This window comes from Gossypium hirsutum, chromosome A05 (assembly GCF_007990345.1).
Source record: "Gossypium hirsutum isolate 1008001.06 chromosome A05, Gossypium_hirsutum_v2.1, whole genome shotgun sequence".
Taxonomy (NCBI): Eukaryota; Viridiplantae; Streptophyta; class Magnoliopsida; order Malvales; family Malvaceae; genus Gossypium; species Gossypium hirsutum.
The window spans coordinates 18,633,323-18,652,268 of record NC_053428.1 but is presented as its reverse complement, the minus strand read 5'-3'; the positions used below and the strand labels follow the sequence as shown (position 1 = coordinate 18,652,268).

General features: G+C 40.5%; 1 protein-coding gene across 1 annotated transcript in view; it reads right to left on the bottom strand.

Moving 5' to 3' along the window:
• Window positions 1-155: 155 nt before the first annotated feature.
• Window positions 156-18,946, bottom strand: part of LOC107941586 (protein ACCUMULATION AND REPLICATION OF CHLOROPLASTS 6, chloroplastic) — a 33,225-nt gene continuing 14,434 nt past the window's right edge. The window contains exons 4-7 of the mRNA XM_041113791.1: window positions 2,266-2,526; window positions 1,212-2,172; window positions 792-925; window positions 156-597 (exon numbers count right to left, since the gene is read on the bottom strand). Coding sequence (XP_040969725.1) covers window positions 307-597; window positions 792-925; window positions 1,212-2,172; window positions 2,266-2,526 — 1,647 coding nt within the window. The 3' untranslated portion in view covers window positions 156-306. The remainder of the gene's footprint in view (window positions 598-791; window positions 926-1,211; window positions 2,173-2,265; window positions 2,527-18,946) is intronic.

Below are 18,946 nucleotides of genomic sequence, written 5' to 3'. Positions count from 1 at the left end.
ATATAACACATAATAAATGTAATGAAGGAATATTCTTCCAAGGACTTGTAAATTATATCCAAATAGCATAATTCCCAATTTTTAGGTCCAATTAGAGGCATAGATATGTGACCCACGAAACCTGAATAATCAAACAAGACAATAAGAAGAGGAGGTTAGCTTGCCTCTTTTAATTTGAACTGCTTGCATGACTGGAAAACGCTAACTCTTGTTTTCTCAAACAATATAACAAATATAGCTACGTAAAAAGGCAAAGCTGGTAACCACATTGGAGCTTTCAGGCTTTTTATGCTTTATACATCATAGTTAAGATTTGTAGACAGATCCTTCAGTGATTTTCCAGCCTGAGTTGGAACAAGACATCTCATATCTCGTGGTGTAGGAGTTTACATTAGAGGCATTGTTCTCCGGATGATGAACATCAGTCAAGCAGGTGGATTCTTCCAGAGTAGCTTCGACTACAGCTCGCTGGCCATCTAGTGAAAGGGTAACAATGTCAATGGCCATGTTCAGTAGACTATATTCATATACCCAACCAAGCTGAGCGATTTCGGCTGCACGATCTGTCCATGTCTTCAACATTTGACCATCCAGAACCTGGCAGTTTTCTCAGTGTTATGAAAAAGGCACAGGAGTCCTAATGAAGCCTTGGAAAGTCTCCGAAAGCTATCTACTTATAAAACTCAACATAACCAGCTATCCCAAAATGAACAGAGTCCAGTTCTTAGGGCAGTTCTCAAGATTCATATTTGCAGGAATTCCAGAATAGAAAATGAACGGCATATTATTACCTCTGGCAATTTATCAAGGCGGTGATCAGGTCCAAACGCCTCAGATTTAATGTTCTGCCACTTGCGAACAATGCCTTCTGCAATTCTTGCATCCATTCTAGGTAATTCTTGCAAAGACTTTTCATCTACTGATCCTGCAAAGTTTAAGGAAGTTTTGAGCACCACTAATTATGGAAAAACAGGACGACTTTGAAGGATTTGACTAACTTGGACATATCTTGTTAAGAGGGAGAAAAATCCTGCCCCCTCCCAACTTAAAATAATATAATAGAAAACAGGTGCAGTATTAGCGATACAAATAATAAGGCTGAAAAAGGATCAATATTTAACAGCAATCCTAGAAAATACTTCACGTATTGGAAATAATGCTGCATTATGCTGAAATTTTACTTATTTACCACATTTACTATCAAGTCATACCTACATTGATGACATCAGTTGCCATAGCTGGACTGATGCCTTTACCGGTCACTGATGAACTAAATTTACCAGATAAAAACTTCAAGCCAACCAATGTCATCACTCCAATTACCACACCAGCAGACATGATCTTGACACTAGCATCTTTAATTTTGTCACTTATTGTTTCTTCTTCATACATTCCTTCCAAACTGCTTATTCCAGGAACCTCAGCTAGGATGGCAGAATCCTCTTGATCAGGCTTTCCAAGAGTTTCCTCACTTTCAACAGGAAGAAAGTTGTTCATCTCACCATCTAATTGATGTCTCGCAGTCTCTTCTGAGCGACGAAGGGGAAACACCTTCTGCAATGCCTGAATTGCACTAGCCTTTACATGATCAAGAACTGCAGTAGCCTCCGCACCTATCCTCACTATAGCTGCGGCTGCAGCCAAGGGTGAACCACCTGCTCCCTCAAGCCTTTCTAAATATCTCAGGACAGTGGGATCATCATAATAATCTCCAAGCTTGAATTGTATATCTTTGGTGTCTCTAAATCTGGGAAAAACCACCTCCATTAGCCATGCCTCCAGCAGTTTGCAAAGCCCAGGAAGATCTCTGTCATCGTCATCCTTTGAGTTTTCCAAGACAAATTCTACAATAGATGTATTTCTATAAGGGGAGCTATCACTGTCTAAGCCCAACCACAAACGGCACTCATCAAGCTCCCCCACGAGCAATGAACAGAGACCCCTCTCCAAAGCAAAGTCTATCTCACGGTTTCTGACAGGAGCATAGAGAGAGACACTGTTCTCAAGAGTTGTTACCTTAGTCTGCTGAAGCTGCTGGAAGAGGTTATCAGCATCTCTTATGAGATGAGGTTTCTTGTTTAAAAATGCTTGAGCAACAAGTGCAAGTGCTACTCCATAAACTTCGAAACTTTCTGCAGGAATATTGCTTGGAGTGGCCGCAAATAGATCAACCTGCTCATAGGAAAGGAATTAAAACTAAAGAAAAACCAAGAGACCAATCAGAAAGCCTAGAAGGCAAAATGAATAATAGTGAACATACAATACCTGTTCAGCTGCTGTCATGCACAAGAAGGCCTGATTCATAAAATCTTCACGGGTAAAACCTCCTGCGATTGCAGCAGCTCCTCCTCCACCAACAGCCCATAATATGTTGCGTACACCATAAAGACCCTCCGCTCTCTTTGTCCGATATGCATCATCAAGGGGCAAGGCTAGAAGTTCCAGAACACAACGTGGGGTAATCTCTTCTAATGTCTCATCAATCTGTGACTGCAAATCCGGAGCAAGACTGCTGGCACCTTCCTCCTGCATGCTCCATAGAACGGATTTATCAAGTATCATGTAATATACAAGTTTAGAAACCAAAAAAAAGTCAGTTGATCTATGCATGACCTCTGTCTGCATCTAGGTTCACTACAAGCTGCTTTTACTATGCATAAGTTACCTCAGTTAAATACTAGTAATACAAAAACATTCTATACATTTCTTTGGTTACTCATTGTTTGGTGATAGGCAGACTTCAGAACACCACGGTAATAACGAACCCACCAATTTACAATTAATCTAGACAACCACATAGTCAAACACAATTTCATCAATGTTGCAGGCCCATTTACCCGGTGGCCCGCTACCCAAAACCAACCCAAATAAAACACCCAAGGCCCACCTAAACCTAAACCACCAGCCTAAAACGAGCCCAATTCCCCCTAAAAAACCCAGCTAGGGTTTCAGAAAAACGAAACCCTAGCCAAACCTAGCGCCGCATCCCCCCCTCTGCCGTCTGCCATGTCCCATCGCCACCCACCGTGCCTAGCCTCATCAACACCTGCAAAATGGCAGAGAAAGTCGGAGCACACAATAGATAATACAAAGAACACAACTAAAATACAATGTAAATGGGATATAAAAGCAAAACAATATCTCTGTAAATCGGGGACACTACACTTTCAAATCGAAAAAAGAAAAAAACAAATCAAAAGGTTGACTCCGATTGATTCTTCTCTGTTTTTGTTTCTTATTTACTTTATTCTTCATCTATTGTTTATTTTTCTGTTTTTATATTTTTTGCATTCGTTCAACAAAGAAAAAGAAGTTAAAAGGGAGAGGATAAATACCTTACCACTTCGACGGGCTGGTGTCGGAACCCCACCCTCGCCGTCGTTGGATTCAAACCGAAAGGGGCATCTCATCCCTCTTCCTTTTGGTCTTGTGGCTGAGAAGGCTTAGCCTTCGGGGACGCTTCAAAAAGAGAAGGCAAATGGGCCGTTCTCGCGTAACTCCGGCCGCTGGCCTTGGAGGCGGAGACGGTGGCCTGGGTTTAAGGGCTGTGGCAGGGAGAGAGAACCAGAGGGTGTCTCTGTTTTTTTTTTAAAAATGATGTAGGTTTTAGTTTTTTTTTCTTTCTTTTTATTTTTATAAGACCCGAAAACCCGTCCTTAATGGGTCTAAGATCCGCGCGTTCAGGCTCGGAGGGACTATTTGCACATCCGGTCCCTCCGCTCATGCAATATGGCGCGATCTGGTCCCATCCAAATTTTTAAATTTGGCCATTTGCTTTTTATGCGTTTCGATTTAGTCCAGTGCGGAGCACATGCGCATAAGGTTGGGGAAAATTGCTCAATCGATCCCCCTTCTTCTGCGCGCATCGCAAATCGATCTTGTGGCCTTATCTTATTTTGATTTCTCCCCTGGTATTTTGTTTTGTTTTCAGTTTAATCCTATCATTTTATTTATTATTGAGTTTATTATTATTATTATTATTATCATTATTATTGCATTTTATTTATTTATTTGTACCATTTTATATATATATATACATACATTAACATACGTTTTTTACATATAGGTATATACTTATGTTCTTTATGCTTTATAATTTTTATGTATATATACATAGATATGCGTATTTGTTTTTTATGTGTATATATATATATATACCTTCATATAATTTATAATTTAAATATATAGATGCACATACATAAATATTTCATTTTTGTAATTCGTATTGTTATCATTGTTATATTTGATATTTATTTATTCATTTATTGAAGCGTTTATTATTTTTATGGAATGCTTTAGATTTTTTATTCGTCTATTATTTCATGTATCTTTGATTTGTTTATTACGTATTTTACTTGGTGCTCATTTTAGTTGTGCTTGTATTATCTCATTTACATTGTCATCATTATCATTATTTTGCTTTTTATTTTTTTACTCAAATTTATCAAAAATAAAAATTTTAAAAATAAGTAATATTCGGTATTTTGGATCTTCGAGAGAATCGAGCGCTAACGTACTGGATTCCGACTTTCTTCGTTGAATTTAAATAATCGGGATTACTCTTTTTTAAAATGATAAAAAGCTCGTTATCGAGAATTCAATATGTTGTGTCCTAACGCATTGGATGTGACATGTTGTTTCCTCGAGACGAGGATTTTTCGAAATAAATACCATATTCAATGTTTAATATTTTGGAAAAATTGTGCCCTAACGTATTGGGTTGCGATTTCTTCATTTGATTTAAACAACTGAATATTCTTTTAAACTTTATTACACGAATCTTTTTAAACTTAAGTTTTAAATGATCTCGGAAATAAAAAAGATCGTGTCTTAACTCACTGGACATGATCCCCTTTTTAATCCAAGATAATTAAATATCTTAAATAAGTAAATTTTGACATTCATTCGCATATCGGGAATTCGAGACATTGTGTCCTAACTTACTGGATATGATGCTTTCTTTCTCGATTAACGTGGAACGTGCCCCTCTTTTCCCAAAATTTTCAACACTTTAATACAAGGATCGTATTTTTAAAATTCTTTTAAATTCTCAATTTTCGACATTAAGACATTAAGTAATCAACTAGGTACCAATTTTGGGCGTATCGAGGGTGCTAATCCTTCCTCGTGCGTAACCGACTCCCGAACCCGTTTTCTAAATTTTGTGGACCAAAACCGTTGTTTTAATAAAATCAAACCGTTTATTATAACAACCATTTTTTTGAGGTAATCCAATCACACCTCATAAAAAAGGATTGGTGGCGACTCCCATTTTTTGTTTTCATTTTCCAAAACCCAAGTTGACCCCGTCTTCACCAAAAAAATGGTGTCAACAGCTTGGCGACTCCACTGGGGACATTGAGTGAGTCGAGCCACGAGTTGATTATTTTTTGTCTTTTTGTCGAAAATCAAAAACTTGGTTTAAATATACGGTCCTTTCATCGCATTTCATTGCTTTTATTACAATTTTCATCGTTGTGGTTTATAATTGCTGTGTTAGTTTAAGTTTTTGTATCTTTCTGCACATTGCATTGCATGACCGTTGGTCACACCCTTTTAAGTGGGAGTGAGAAACTACGCCTTCGTGAGGTTTTCACCTCCGCATGGGATAGTGAATCGCTTTCGGGATACATCCGTACCTATGTCTTCGTGAGATCTTCATCTCCGCATGGCCATAGGGAAATGTATCCCCCTGAATCGAACTTGGTCCGTATGAGCCTATAATGGGTGAGGATCGAGGAATCTGCTGGTTCAGGTACCCTACTTTAGAGCCAAACCACATGTAATGAGCCATAGGAACCAACCTAGGTAGAGCTACTCCAAATTTTTAGTGCTTACCTAAATGAATGTTGTATTTATTTGTCGCTTATTTTAAATCTTATTCTGTGTTTAATGCTAATTTACTTTGTTTGTGATTGCATGGCATCTTCATTCTAAAAGAGGTGTCGATTTACATTCAGTTTCTCAGTAGAAAGCTTATCATGGAAAAGGGGTTTGTTGATAAAGTAGAGGATAATGTGGCTGTGCGAATATGGGCTGAAACGACACAGCGGGAGAAAGGCGATAGTCTTACCAAAGGGTACATGTCAGAATTGTGGGATTTTACCCGTATCAGTGTAATCCAGAATGACCTTCGAGAAATGAAAGAAGTCTGGGATCAATGGGATGTCGAGGCCAAGCAGCTGTTCTATTGTAACTACGGTGACCTACCTTATCTGCTTAGTGTCAAAGTGGACAAGTATTTATTCCGAGCCCTTGCTCAGTTTTGGAATCCTGCCTACAGTTGTTTCACTTTTGGGAAGGTAGATTTGATGCCTACTGTGGAGGAGTATACGACCTTGCTTCGGTGCCCAAAGATTCAAGTCGACAAGGCTTATTCCAGAGCTGCTTGTGTCCCTCCGTTGTTAAAGAAATTAATGAACATCACTGGGATGAGCGAGCAGTGGGTCGCTGCCCGGATCCAACAGAAGGGCGACAGTAAATGTGTTCCTTGGAAAAGTTTGCGAGACTTGGTTCTTACACATCCTGACTTAAAGAAAAGGGTCGATGTCTTCGCTTTAGGTATCTATGGACTAGTGGTTTTCCCCAAAGCTCTAGGACACATAGACGAGGCTGTATCTGATTTGTTCGATCGGCTTAGTAAGGGGGTTACACCGGTTCCGGCAATACTCGCTGAAACTTTTAGATCCCTGAATGCGTGTCGAAAAGCAGGGGAGGGAAGGTTTATTGGATGCGCGCAGCTCTTATTGGCATGGTTCCATAGCCACTTCTGGAAGGTCGAAAAGGTCTCCTATCGGGTTTTCTCTGATAACTACTCCCCTCTAGGAGAATTGGTGGCCACGCCAAGACGGGATGATATTTCAGAAGGAAAATGGATAGAGATACTCCAGAATCTCCAGGATGAAGATATTGAATGGAGGGCTCCTTGGTTAATTCCTGATGAGATATTGTACCGATGTGGAGATTTTGACTGGGTTCCGCTGCTCGGAATATGGGGAGCTATCGGATATGCTCCTCTACTCGTATCAAGACAGTATAGATCACGACAATTCATACCAGCAACGCAAGGGTTGGCTTATAGTGATTTTTCCTATAGGGAGGACAATTACAAGAAGAAGGTTCGAGAAATATCTAGTGCCTGGAACCAGACTCGTCGAATGAAGATCTTAGCTGTGGGTCCGACAATTACCCCCGAGTATGGTCAGTGGCGTGATCAAAGGATCAACGACAACATCCCGGCGTCAAATTCAGAAACTGCTCGATCTTTAGAGGAACGCTTACAAGTTTTGCCTTCTGAGATGGAAATCATCAAACAAGAATTTGAAAAAAGGAGTTTAGAATTGGGGAAGAAGATAGAACAACTAGAGGAAGAAAAAATGCAGTTAGGACTGGATGTGGACATTCAAAGATTAGAGGCCGATAAATTGAGAAAAGGAAAGAACAAAGCAGAAGAAGATTTAGACAGCCTGAAGACAGATTACAAGAAGTTGCGCAGGTCGGTAAGAACTGCTGGCTTGGGTAAAACGTCAGAACAGTGGCGACAAGAAATTCAGGAGGAAAAGACGAGAGCTAATCAATGGGAAAAGAAATTTCAGGATACTCGGGCTCGAGAAGTCGCCTTGGGAAATAGTCTACTAGTTTGCCAAGATGAGAAGACGGAGCTGAAGGTCCGGATAACCGAACTAGAAAGATCGCTTCACCAGTACTGTAATCGTAATGCTACGGTTGAATTAAGGGCGAGCTTAGACAAAATTGAAGAATTAAAAGGACAAATAGGAGAGCTAGAGAATGCATTGCAGAATAGTGAAATCCGGATAGAACTTCTGGAAGAAAATAATGAGCAGTGGCAAAGACAATTCCGTCGGTCTCAAGAGCAAATTAGAGAAAGAGATTATATTATGGGAGAGGCGGTGGCTCAAGTGCGCGAAGTAGCTGATCATCTGCAGACTCTAGCGGTTCAGGCTGATCTATTAAGTTTGAAGTATGAGTCAGAGTCGGACAGGGGCCGAGAATTAGCTTGGCTTCTTAGAAAGGTTAAGGCTTTGAGTGTAAGGGCAAAGCCGTATATGTAGTCTATTTTATGTAAAGAAGCTCTTTATCTAGTAAAGTTTTCTAATGAAGTTGAATTAGAATCAGTGCCTCTTTTTTCTTTGCATTCTTTTCATGCATTGCATCACATCATATGCATTAATGACCAAAAAACCTAATCGAATAAAATCATTTCAGTTAACCTGGAAAACCAACAAAGTTACGGCACCCGAGCTAAGGCAAAAATTATGGACCAAAGGTTGGAGAAGCTAGAGCGACTTCAAAAAGAAATGCAAGACCAGTTGCAGGCGCAAATGAAAGAGCAAATAGAAAAGATTCAGCGTGACATGGTGCAAAAGATGGAGGAGTCCCAAAATGATCTGGTGGCTAAGATGACGCAATTATTGAAGGGAGTAGATAAGGGTAAAGGTCCTGTGATTGTTAGTGAAGAAGAAAACAATGGTGAACCACTTTATCCTCCAGGTTTCACGCCTCCGCATGCGCAAGTACAGACTGAGCTGCATTCGCGGAGACCCTCTGTGTCAGTTAGACCCCAGCAGTTCCAAGGCGATGCTTCAATCCCAATGAATTTTCAACCCGGAGCGGGCTTTAATCCCGGTGATAGCCCGAATAATATTGCGGTCCCAGATCTTGACGAGATGGTTGAAAAGGACAAGGCGAAGGAGGAATTTCCAAAACAATTTGAGGAGAAATGGAAATGGATAGAAGAGAAGTTTAGGGCAATAGAAAGCATCGAAAGCTATGGAACAGATGCAAAGGATCTGAGCTTGGTTCCGGACTTGGTGCTCCCTTACAAATTTAAGATGCCGGAATTCGAGAAATACAACGGGACTAGTTGCCCAGGATCCCATATTACTATGTTTTGTAGAAGAATGACGGGGCATATTAATAATGATCAATTATTAATACATTGCTTTCAGGAAAGTCTTACGGGAGCGGCGTCAAAGTGGTACAATCAGCTGAGCCGAGCTAAAATTGCTACTTGGAGGGATTTAGCACAGGCTTTCTTGAGACAATACAATCATGTCTCAGAAATGATGCCTGACAGGATAACTCTGCAAAATTTAGAGAAGAAATCGAACGAAAGCTTCAGACAATATGCGCAGAGGTGGCGAGAGGTGGCGGTTCAGGTGCAACCACCGCTTTTGGAAAAAGAGATGACGACGCTTTTTATTAATACTTTGAAAGCCCCGTTCATCACTCACATGTTGGGAAGCGCTTCAAGAAATTTCTCAGATATAATCATGAATGGTGAAATGATTGAGCATGCCATTAAAAGTGGAAAAATAGATGGAGGAGAAAATAATAGGAGGGCACCCCCGAGGAAAAGAGAAAATGAAGTGAATAATGTGAATGCTTATGGTAGGTCAATTACCGTGAATCAACCAAAGAAAGTGGTTGCTAATCAACAGGGATCATCAAGACAAGAGTCAGGAGCTAGGCAAACTACTGAAAAGCCCCAATTCACGCCAATCCCGATGTCATACAAGGAGTTGTATCAGACTTTATTCGATGCACATGTTGTTGCTCCTCGTTACTTGAGTCCTCTACAACCCCCGTATCCAAAATGGTATGATACGAACGCGCAATGTGATTATCATGCGGGAATTTCTGGGCACTCGATAGAAAATTGTACTGCCTTCAAGAAGGTAGTAGAAGGACTTATCAATTTAGGTGTTGTCAAACTTGACGACTCACCTAACGCAAAGAATCTGTTACCTAATCACGCAGATAAGGGGGTGAATATGGTTAGCGAAGGTACGGGAGAAGAAGTCAAGACTGACATTGCTGAAGTAAAAACTCCATTGAAATGGGTCTGGAAAGAAATGGCGAAAAGAGGTTTGGTTATTTCAGATTCTGAGAAAGGGCATGAGATGGGAAATTATTGTGAATTTCACCATGAAACAGGGCATGAAATCCAAGAATGTGAAGGATTCAAGGCCTTGGTTCAAAGCATGATGGATAACAAGGAGATGAGGTTTTATGAAGATGTGAAAGAAATGAGGAGCATATGCGCGACAGAGTTGGGAACAAAGGCTCCAAAAATAAATCATCCTGTGGTCATTATCTCCCGCCCTAAGGGTAATGAGGTTAGGGCTCAGGTAACGCCGAAAATTGTAATCCAGAAACCATCAAATTTCTCTTATAAAGATAACAAAATGGTGCCGTGGAATTACGGGTGTAATGTGACCATTTTGGGAAAAGAAGCAGAAAGAAATCAGGAAACAGTTTTTTACACGCGCAAGGGAAAAAGATATGACGCTCAAGCAGAGTCGTCCAGGGAAGAGAATTGGAAGAAAGAACAGAGGAAAGGGAAGGCAGTAGAAGTTGAACCATTGGTAAATGAACCAATAAAAGAAGAAGAGGTGAAGGAGTTTTTGAAGTTTTTGAAACACAGCGAATACAGTGTTGTGGAGCAACTGCACAAACAGCCAGCCCGCATTTCGGTATTAGCTTTACTCTTAAACTCAGAAGTACATCGGAATGCACTCTTAAAGGTGCTAAACGAAACATATGTGGCTGACGATATTTCAGTAAACAAGTTGGATCGGTTGATCAACAATATTGGTGCTGACAATTTTATCTTCTTCAATGATGATGAAATACCATCCGGAGGAAGAGGTTCTACTAAAGCCCTCCACGTTACTGTCCGATGCAAAGGGTACACACTCCCGGGGGCCTTGGTTGATAATGGATCTGCACTAAATGTATTGCCTTTGTCCACTCTTAGTCGATTACCAATAGACAGTTCGCACATGAAAGCATGCCAGAGCATAGTAAGAGCATTTGATGGAACAAAAAAAGAGGTTATGGGGAGAATTGAGGTGCCATTAAGGATTGGCCCAGTCACTTATGAGGTGGATTTCTTGGTAATGGATATTAAACCCTCCTACAACTGTCTATTGGGGAGACCGTGGATACACTCAGCAGGGGCAGTACCTTCATCATTACATCAGAAGGTGAAGTTGGTATCGGAGGATCGGTTGGTAACAATAGATGCAGAGGAGGATATTATCGCAATGATGACTAGCGATGCACCTTATGTGGACATCAACGATGACGCACTAGAATGTTCATTTCGGTCATTAGAATTTGTGAACGCGATGTTTATTGCGGAGGGAAATAGAATTCCAGTACCGAAAATATCCAGGACCACTGAGATGGGATTGCGGTTGATGGTAGGAAGAGGAGCCTTACCCGGGAAAGGATTGGGAAAATATCTTCAGGGAAGGATTGAGGAACCAATGCCGAAGGAAAGTTTGATAGATTTGGTTTAGGGTACAGGCCAGACGTGAAACAGAAGAAGAAAGAAGTAGAGAAGAGACGAGAGAGAAGAAGGGCGCGTTTGAATGGACATGAAGCTAAGTGTGAGCCTTTAACCTTTCCCCACATATCTACATCTTTTGTATCGGGAGGATTTATTCATTCTGAATGTGGAGTGTCCGGTAGCGGCATGGGAGGAATGTTGGAAGATGTTTATACCAACGCCATAGAAGCAACGGAAAGGAGGGCTTTGTTGGAGATCTGCCCTTATGAGCCTGTAAGTGAGCTAAACAATTGGACTGCTGAAGAAATCCCTGTAGTCTTTAGGGCTTATTCAGAGTAATGCTCAAAACATTCCTGTTGTTTGTTGGCCTAGGAACGATATGAAATCTTTTGTGAAATAGGCATTGGGCCTAAATATCATTATTTTAATGAAATACGTGTCTACGTTCATCTCAATCAGTCATTATTTTTCCTTTTATATTTTTCATTCGGTTGATTGTCTTACAAATAATTCTTTCATTTGCAATTCTTTTGCACAAACATATTCGTAAATTTATATTCTTGGTATATTCTTTGATATGCCCTCATAGGTCTTCAGATATCAATGACATGAGTGACGCTGCCTCAAACGCGGAGCCTATTTTTGAGCAAGAAGTGTGTTTAGAGGAATCCTGCGACTTTGAAAATGACGAAGATTATGATGCATCTCCGGACTTGTTAAGAATGGTGGAACGAGAGGATAAGCATATTCTACCTCACAGGGAATCATTAGAAATAGTGAGCCTAGAGGATGGAAAGGAGGTGAAAATTGGAACTGAAATCACCGCAAAGACAAGGCAAGACCTCATTAATTTGCTCCGAGAATTCAAGGATGTTTTCGCATGGTCATACCAAGATATGCCTGGGCTAAGTACTAACATTGTGGTGCATCGTCTGCCCATAAAGGAGGATTGTAAACCCGTTCAACAGAAGCTCAGGAGAATGAGACCTGACATTGTGTTGAAAATAAGAGAAGAAGTCAAAAGACAATTCGACGCTGGTTTCTTACAAGAGGTCAAGTATTCGGATTGGTAGCCAATATCGTCCCTGTTCCCAAAAAGATGGAAAGGTACGAATGTGTGTGGATTATAGGGATTTGAACAAGGCTAGTCCAAAGGACAACTTTCCACTGCCTCACATTGATACTTTGGTAGATAACACAGCAGGCTATTCATTGTTTTCTTTCATGGACGGTTTCTCTGGATACAATCAAATAAAGATGCATCCTGGAGACATGAGAAAAACCACATTCATTACCTTATGGGGAACATTCTGCTACAAGGTAATGCCCTTCGGATTGAAGAATGCGGGAGCAACGTATCAAAGAGCTATGGTGACTTTGTTTCACGACATGATGCACAAGGAGATCGAAGTCTATGTTGACGATATGATCGCGAAGTCTAGAACGGAAGAAGAGCATATTCAGGTCTTGAAAAGGTTATTTTTGAGATTAAAGAAATTCCAGCTCAAGCTTAACCCGGCCAAATGCACGTTTGGAGCCAGATCAGGGAAGTTATTAGGCTTCATAGTTAGCAAAAGGGGATCGAGGTTGACCCAGACAAAGTAAAGGCAATACGAGATTTGCCTCCCCTGCGCACTCAGAAGGAGGTTCGAGGTTTCCTAGGGAGGCTGAATTACATTGCTCGGTTCATCTCACAACTGACAGAGAAATGTGATCCAGTATTCCGGCTCTTAAAGAAACATAATCCGGGTGAATGGGATGAAGAGTGTCAGAATGCTTTCGATAAGATAAAGCAATACTTGGCTAATACCCCAGTCTTATCACCTCCAAGTCCAGATAGGCCATTGATATTGTATCTAACAGTGTTGGAGAATTCCATGGGATGCGTATTGGGCCAACATGATGAGACGGGAAAGAAAGAAAGGGCAATATACTACCTCAGTAAGAAATTTACCGATTGCGAAATGAGGTACTCATCAATTGAGAAGTTGTGTTGTGCTCTAATCTGGGCGACCCGAAGACTGAGGCAGTATATGTTGTATCACACGACTTGGCTGATTTCAAAGTTAGATCCTTTAAAGTATATGATGGAATCGACTGCTTTGAACGGGAGAATGGCTAGATGGCAGATCTTGCTATCAGAATTTGATATAGTATATGTCAGTCAGAAGGCCATAAAGGGAAGTGCAATAGCCGATTTCCTAGCTAGTAGAGCCTTGGAGGACTATGAATCTTTGAACTTCGATTTTCCAAACGAGGACTTGATGTATGTGGCGAATACTGAAGCAGGTCCTCAAATGGACCATGTATAGAGGCTAAATTTTGATGGAGCTTCAAATGCTACGGGTAACGGAGTTGGGGCAGTTTTGGTATCCCCAAGTGGAGATCATTATCCTGTTGCTAGCAAGCTGGACTTCGATTGTACAAATAACATGGCAGAATATGAAGCATGTATTATGGGCATTCGTGCAGCCATTGAACGGAACATTAAAGTATTGAGAGTATACGGGGATTCAGCGTTGGTGATATACCAACTCAAAGGGGAGTGGGAGACTAGGGATCCTAAGCTAATCGGTTATAGAAAACTAGTTCTTGAATTGGCTGAGGAGTTTGACGATATCACCTTCTATTACCTCCCACGGGAGGAAAACCAAATGGCTGATGCTTTAGCTACTCTAGCTTCGATGATTCAGGTGAATAGATTTGAGGCAATGAGGCCTGTTCAGATGAGTATCTCTGAGACCCCGGCTAATTGCTGCAATATTGAGGAGGAGGGAAAAGATGATTGTCCTTGGTATCAGAGTATCCTACAATATGTGAAGAATCGGGAATACCCTGATCAAGCGACAGAGAATGACAAAAGAACTCTGAGAAAGATAGCCATTGAATATGTCTTAGATGGAGAAGTGTTATATAAAAGAAGGAAGGATCAAGTACTGTTAAGGTGTGTGGATGCTGTGGAAGCCAAGAAAATTTTGGAAGAAGTCCATGAGGGTATTTGTGGGACGCACGCCAGTGGTTTCACGATGGCCAGACAGATCATGAGATTTGGGTACTATTGGCCCACCATGGAAGGAGATTGTATTGATCATGCCAGGAAGTGCCACAAATGCCAGATTTACGGAGACAAAATACACGCGCCCCCTTCACCTCTTCACGTCATGACCTCTCCTTGGTCGTTTTCCATGTGGGGTATGGATGTTATTGGGCCAATATCACCAAAGGCTTCTAATGGGCATCGCTTCATCTTCGTGGTAATTGATTACTTTACCAAGTGGGTGGAGGCTGCTTCATATGCAAATGTCACGAAAGCAGTAGTCAGCAAATTCTTGAAGAAGGAGATTATTTGTCGATATGGAATGCCTGAGAGGATCATATCCGACAATGCGATGAACTTGAATAATAGCACAATAGCTGAAGTCTGTAGCAAATTTAAAATCAAGCATCATAATTCATCACCGTATCGTCCAAAATGAATGGTGCAGTGGAGGCGGCCAATAAAAACATTAAAAGGATTGTGGGGAAAATGACTGAAACCTACAAGGATTGGCATGAGAAATTATCATTTGCTCTCCTTGCCTATCGAACATCTGTTAGAACTTCTACTGGGGCAACGCCTTTTTCTCTGGTTTATGGAATGGAGGCAGTATTACCCATTGAAGTTGAAATCCCTTCTCTACGGGTGTTATCTGAGCTACAGTTGGATGAAGCCGATTGGATCCAATCTCGGTACGATCAGTTGAACCTAATAGAGGAAAAGAGGCTAAGGGCTATTCACCATGGGCAAATGTACCGAAACGAATGATGCGAGCCTATAATAAAAAGGTTCGCCCCCGAGAATTTCGTGAAGGGGACTTGGTACTAAAAAAGATTCTTCCTATGCAAAAGATTTTAGAGGAAAATGGATGCCAAATTGGGAAGGCCCTTATGTTGTAAAGAAGGCATTTTCCGGGGGAGCTTTGATCCTATGCGAGATGGATGGCAAAAGTTTACCAAATCCTGTAAACGCAGACTCCGTTAAGAAATACTTCACTTGAAAGAAAGGGGAACCAAAGTGAAACCCGAGAAGGGCGCTTTGCTTCCTAAAAAAAAAAAAAAAAGAGGGGACTTTGGAGAGGCTAAGGTGAAAACCCGTAAAGGGCACTTTGAGACCAAAGAGGGCTTGAGTCGAAAACCCGAAAAGGGCGACTCAAGTATTGGGCAGGATTGGAACATCAGGACTTGAGCGGATCAAATTTTGATCGGGGGGGATATGATGATCTTCCTTTACTTGAACCAACAAGAAAGGATGTGCAACGTCTTGAAGCATTGACAGAGTATTGCAGATCTCCTGAACACCTGTCAAACTCAGAAGGGTCTTCGGAAAGTTTGTACAGAGAAACTCAATCTGTGATAACTGGGGCACCTAGTTCTTATGTGTATTCTTGAAAATACATTCTTTCTTCCTTTCTTTTTGTAAAAATACACATTCTCAATACACTTCTTGTTACCTTTCTTCCGCCATCGTTGATGTTTTATTTGGGTTATGATCAGAACCAACTTTATTCTTTATCCATTGTTATGACCTTTTTGCAAACATGTTGCGTTGGAATAATGATTAATGGACTAATAAAACGTTCACAAAGGAAGTTTTGCATATTACTCTGAAAAGTCTAAATAATATAGGAACCTGAAACAGGACTATTGTTTAGAACACGCCAATTTTAAAGGTTGGAAATATCTAAAAGGGAAGAGTCTAAGTTAAAGACTATCTTTTCAAATTTTATCGTCTAAACATTGATTGAACAAAATGACAAGATGTCGTGTTGATGGCAAAGCTTCAATGAACCAAAAAACGATGTTTACCAGACAAGAAGAAAAGGTCTTCTATGAGAAGGAAATTTTGCATTTGTGCATGAGCATTTGGTATGACACCTTGGGGATGAGGTAAAGGACCAGAGAGTTTCACATTCAATGTCATTGAATTGCGATAGGAGAAGATTGAGAAAAGCCATACCTTTCCACCCTTGGGTTACAATGGGAGTTGATGGTACGAATTTTATGTCCCAGTGGATTGAACTTTGACGCGCACAGTGGGGGGCAATCAGATTAAGTGTTTCTTTGGATATGCTAACCGAGGAAGAAGGCGGTGTAGCGCGTCAGTGATAAAGCCTTAATAAGCTTTTGTGTGATGATAACCTAAGCATTAAGGAATCGTTTTCATGACATTTTGCATGTCATTCATACACATCTAGTTAGGAGCATTTGTTTTATTTTGATAATGTCATCTTAATCATTAAGCATAATTAGGTTCATTATAAAAGGTCTTATTCCCCTGAGATTACAGTGGAACAGACTAAAGAATTTCAGATCTTATCTCCCTGAGGTCACAGTGGAGCAGATTGAAGCCAGAGATCTTATCTCCTGAGATTACAGCGGAGCAGATCGAAGACACTATCCTATCTCCTGAAGTTACAGTGGAGCGGATTAAAATAAAGGATCTTATCTCCCTGAAGTTACAGTGGAGCGGATTAAAATAAAGGATCTTATCTCCCTGAAGTTACAGTAGAGCAGATCGCACCAGGTCTTATTTCCCTGAGATTACAGTGGAACAGACTAAAGAATTTCAGATCTTATCTCCTGAAGTTACAGTGGAGCAGATTGAAGCCAGAATCTATCTCCCTGAGATTACAGCGGAGCAGATCGAAGACACTATCCTATCTCCCTGAAGTTACAGTGGAGCGGATTAAAATAAAGGATCTTATCTCTCTGAGGTTACAGCAGAGTAGATCGCATCAGGTCTTATTTCCCTGAAGATGCAGTGGAATAGACTGAACACAACAAGTCTTATCCCCCTGAAGTTGCAGTGGAGCGGGTCAAAATGATGGACCTTACCCCCTGAAGTTACGACAGAATGGATTGAAGCAACGAGACACAGTAGACTAGAGTGAAGCTGCTAGAAGAAAAGCACCACGACGAGTCCAAAACAGGCGACCGGGCAAAATTGGCCTTTCTTGGTCTTTGCTCTATTCTCGTTACACGACAATGAGCAAAGAGGGGCAGCTGTTGCAGGCCCATTTACCCGGTGGCCCGCTACCCAAAACCAACCCAAATAAAACACCAAGGCCCACCTAAACCTAAACCACCAGCCTAAAACGAGCCAATTCCCTAAAAAAACCCAGCTAGGGTTTCAAAAAAACGAAACCCTAGCCAAACCTAGCGCCGCATCCCCCCATCTGCCGTCTGCCATGTCCCATCGCCACCCACCGTGCCTAGCCTCATCAACACCTGCAAAATGGCAGAGAAAGTCGGAGCACACAATAGATAATACAAAGAACACAACTAAAATACAATGTAAATGGGATATAAAAGCAAAACAATATCTCTGTAAATCGGGGACACTACACTTCAAATCGAAAAAAGAAAAAAACAAATCAAAAGGTTGACTCCGATTGATTCTTCTCTGTTTTTGTTTCTTATTTACTTTATTCTTCATCTATTGTTTTTTTTCTGTTTTTATATTTTTTGCATTCGTTCAACAAAGAAAAAGAAGTTAAAAGGGAGAGGATAAATACCTTACCACTTCGACGGGCTGGTGTCGAAACCCCACCCTCGCCGTCGTTGGATTCAAACCGAAAGGGGCATCTCATCCTTCTTCCTTTTGGTCTTGTGGCTGAGAAGGCTTAGCCTTCGGGACGCTTCAAAAGAGAAGGCAAATGGGCCGTTCTCGCGTAACTCCGGCCGCTGGCCTTGGAGGCGAAGACGGTGGCCTGGGTTTAAGGGCTGTGGCAGGGAGAGAGAACCAGAGGGTGTCTCTGTTTTTTTTTTAAAAATGATGTAGGTTTTAGTTTTTTTTTCTTTCTTTTATTTTTATAAGACCCGAAAACCCGTCCTTAATGGGTCTAAGATCCGCGCGTTCAGGCTCGGAGGGACTATTTGCACATCCGGTCCCTCCGCTCATGCAATATGGCGCGATCTGGTCCCATCCAAATTTTTAAATTTGGCCATTTGCTTTTATGCGTTTCGATTTAGTCCAGTGCGGAGCACATGCGCATAAGGTTGGGGAAAATTGCTCAATCGATCCCCCTTCTTCTGCGCGCATCGCAAATCATCTTGTGCCTTATCTTATTTTGATTTTCCCTGGTATTTTGTTTTGTTTCATTTAATCTATCATTTTATTTATTATTGAGTTTATTATTTATTTTTTATCTTATTATGCATTTTATTTATTTATTTGTACATTTTATATATATATATATACATACATTAAAATACGTTTTTACATATAGGTATATACTTATGTTCTTTATGCTTTATAATTTTTATGTATATATACATAGATATGCGTATTTGTTTTTTATGTGTATATATATATATACCTTCATATAATTTATAATTTAAATATATAGATTGCACATACATAAAATTTCATTTTTGTAATTCGTATTGTTATCATTGTTATAATTTGATATTTATTTATTCATTTATTGAAGCGTTTATTATTTTTATGGAATGCTTTAGATTTTTTATTCGTCTATTATTTCATGTATTTTGATTTTTTATTACGTATTTTACTTGTCTCATTTAGTTGTGCTTGTATATCTCATTTACATTGTCATCATTACATATTGCTTTTATTTTTTACTCAAA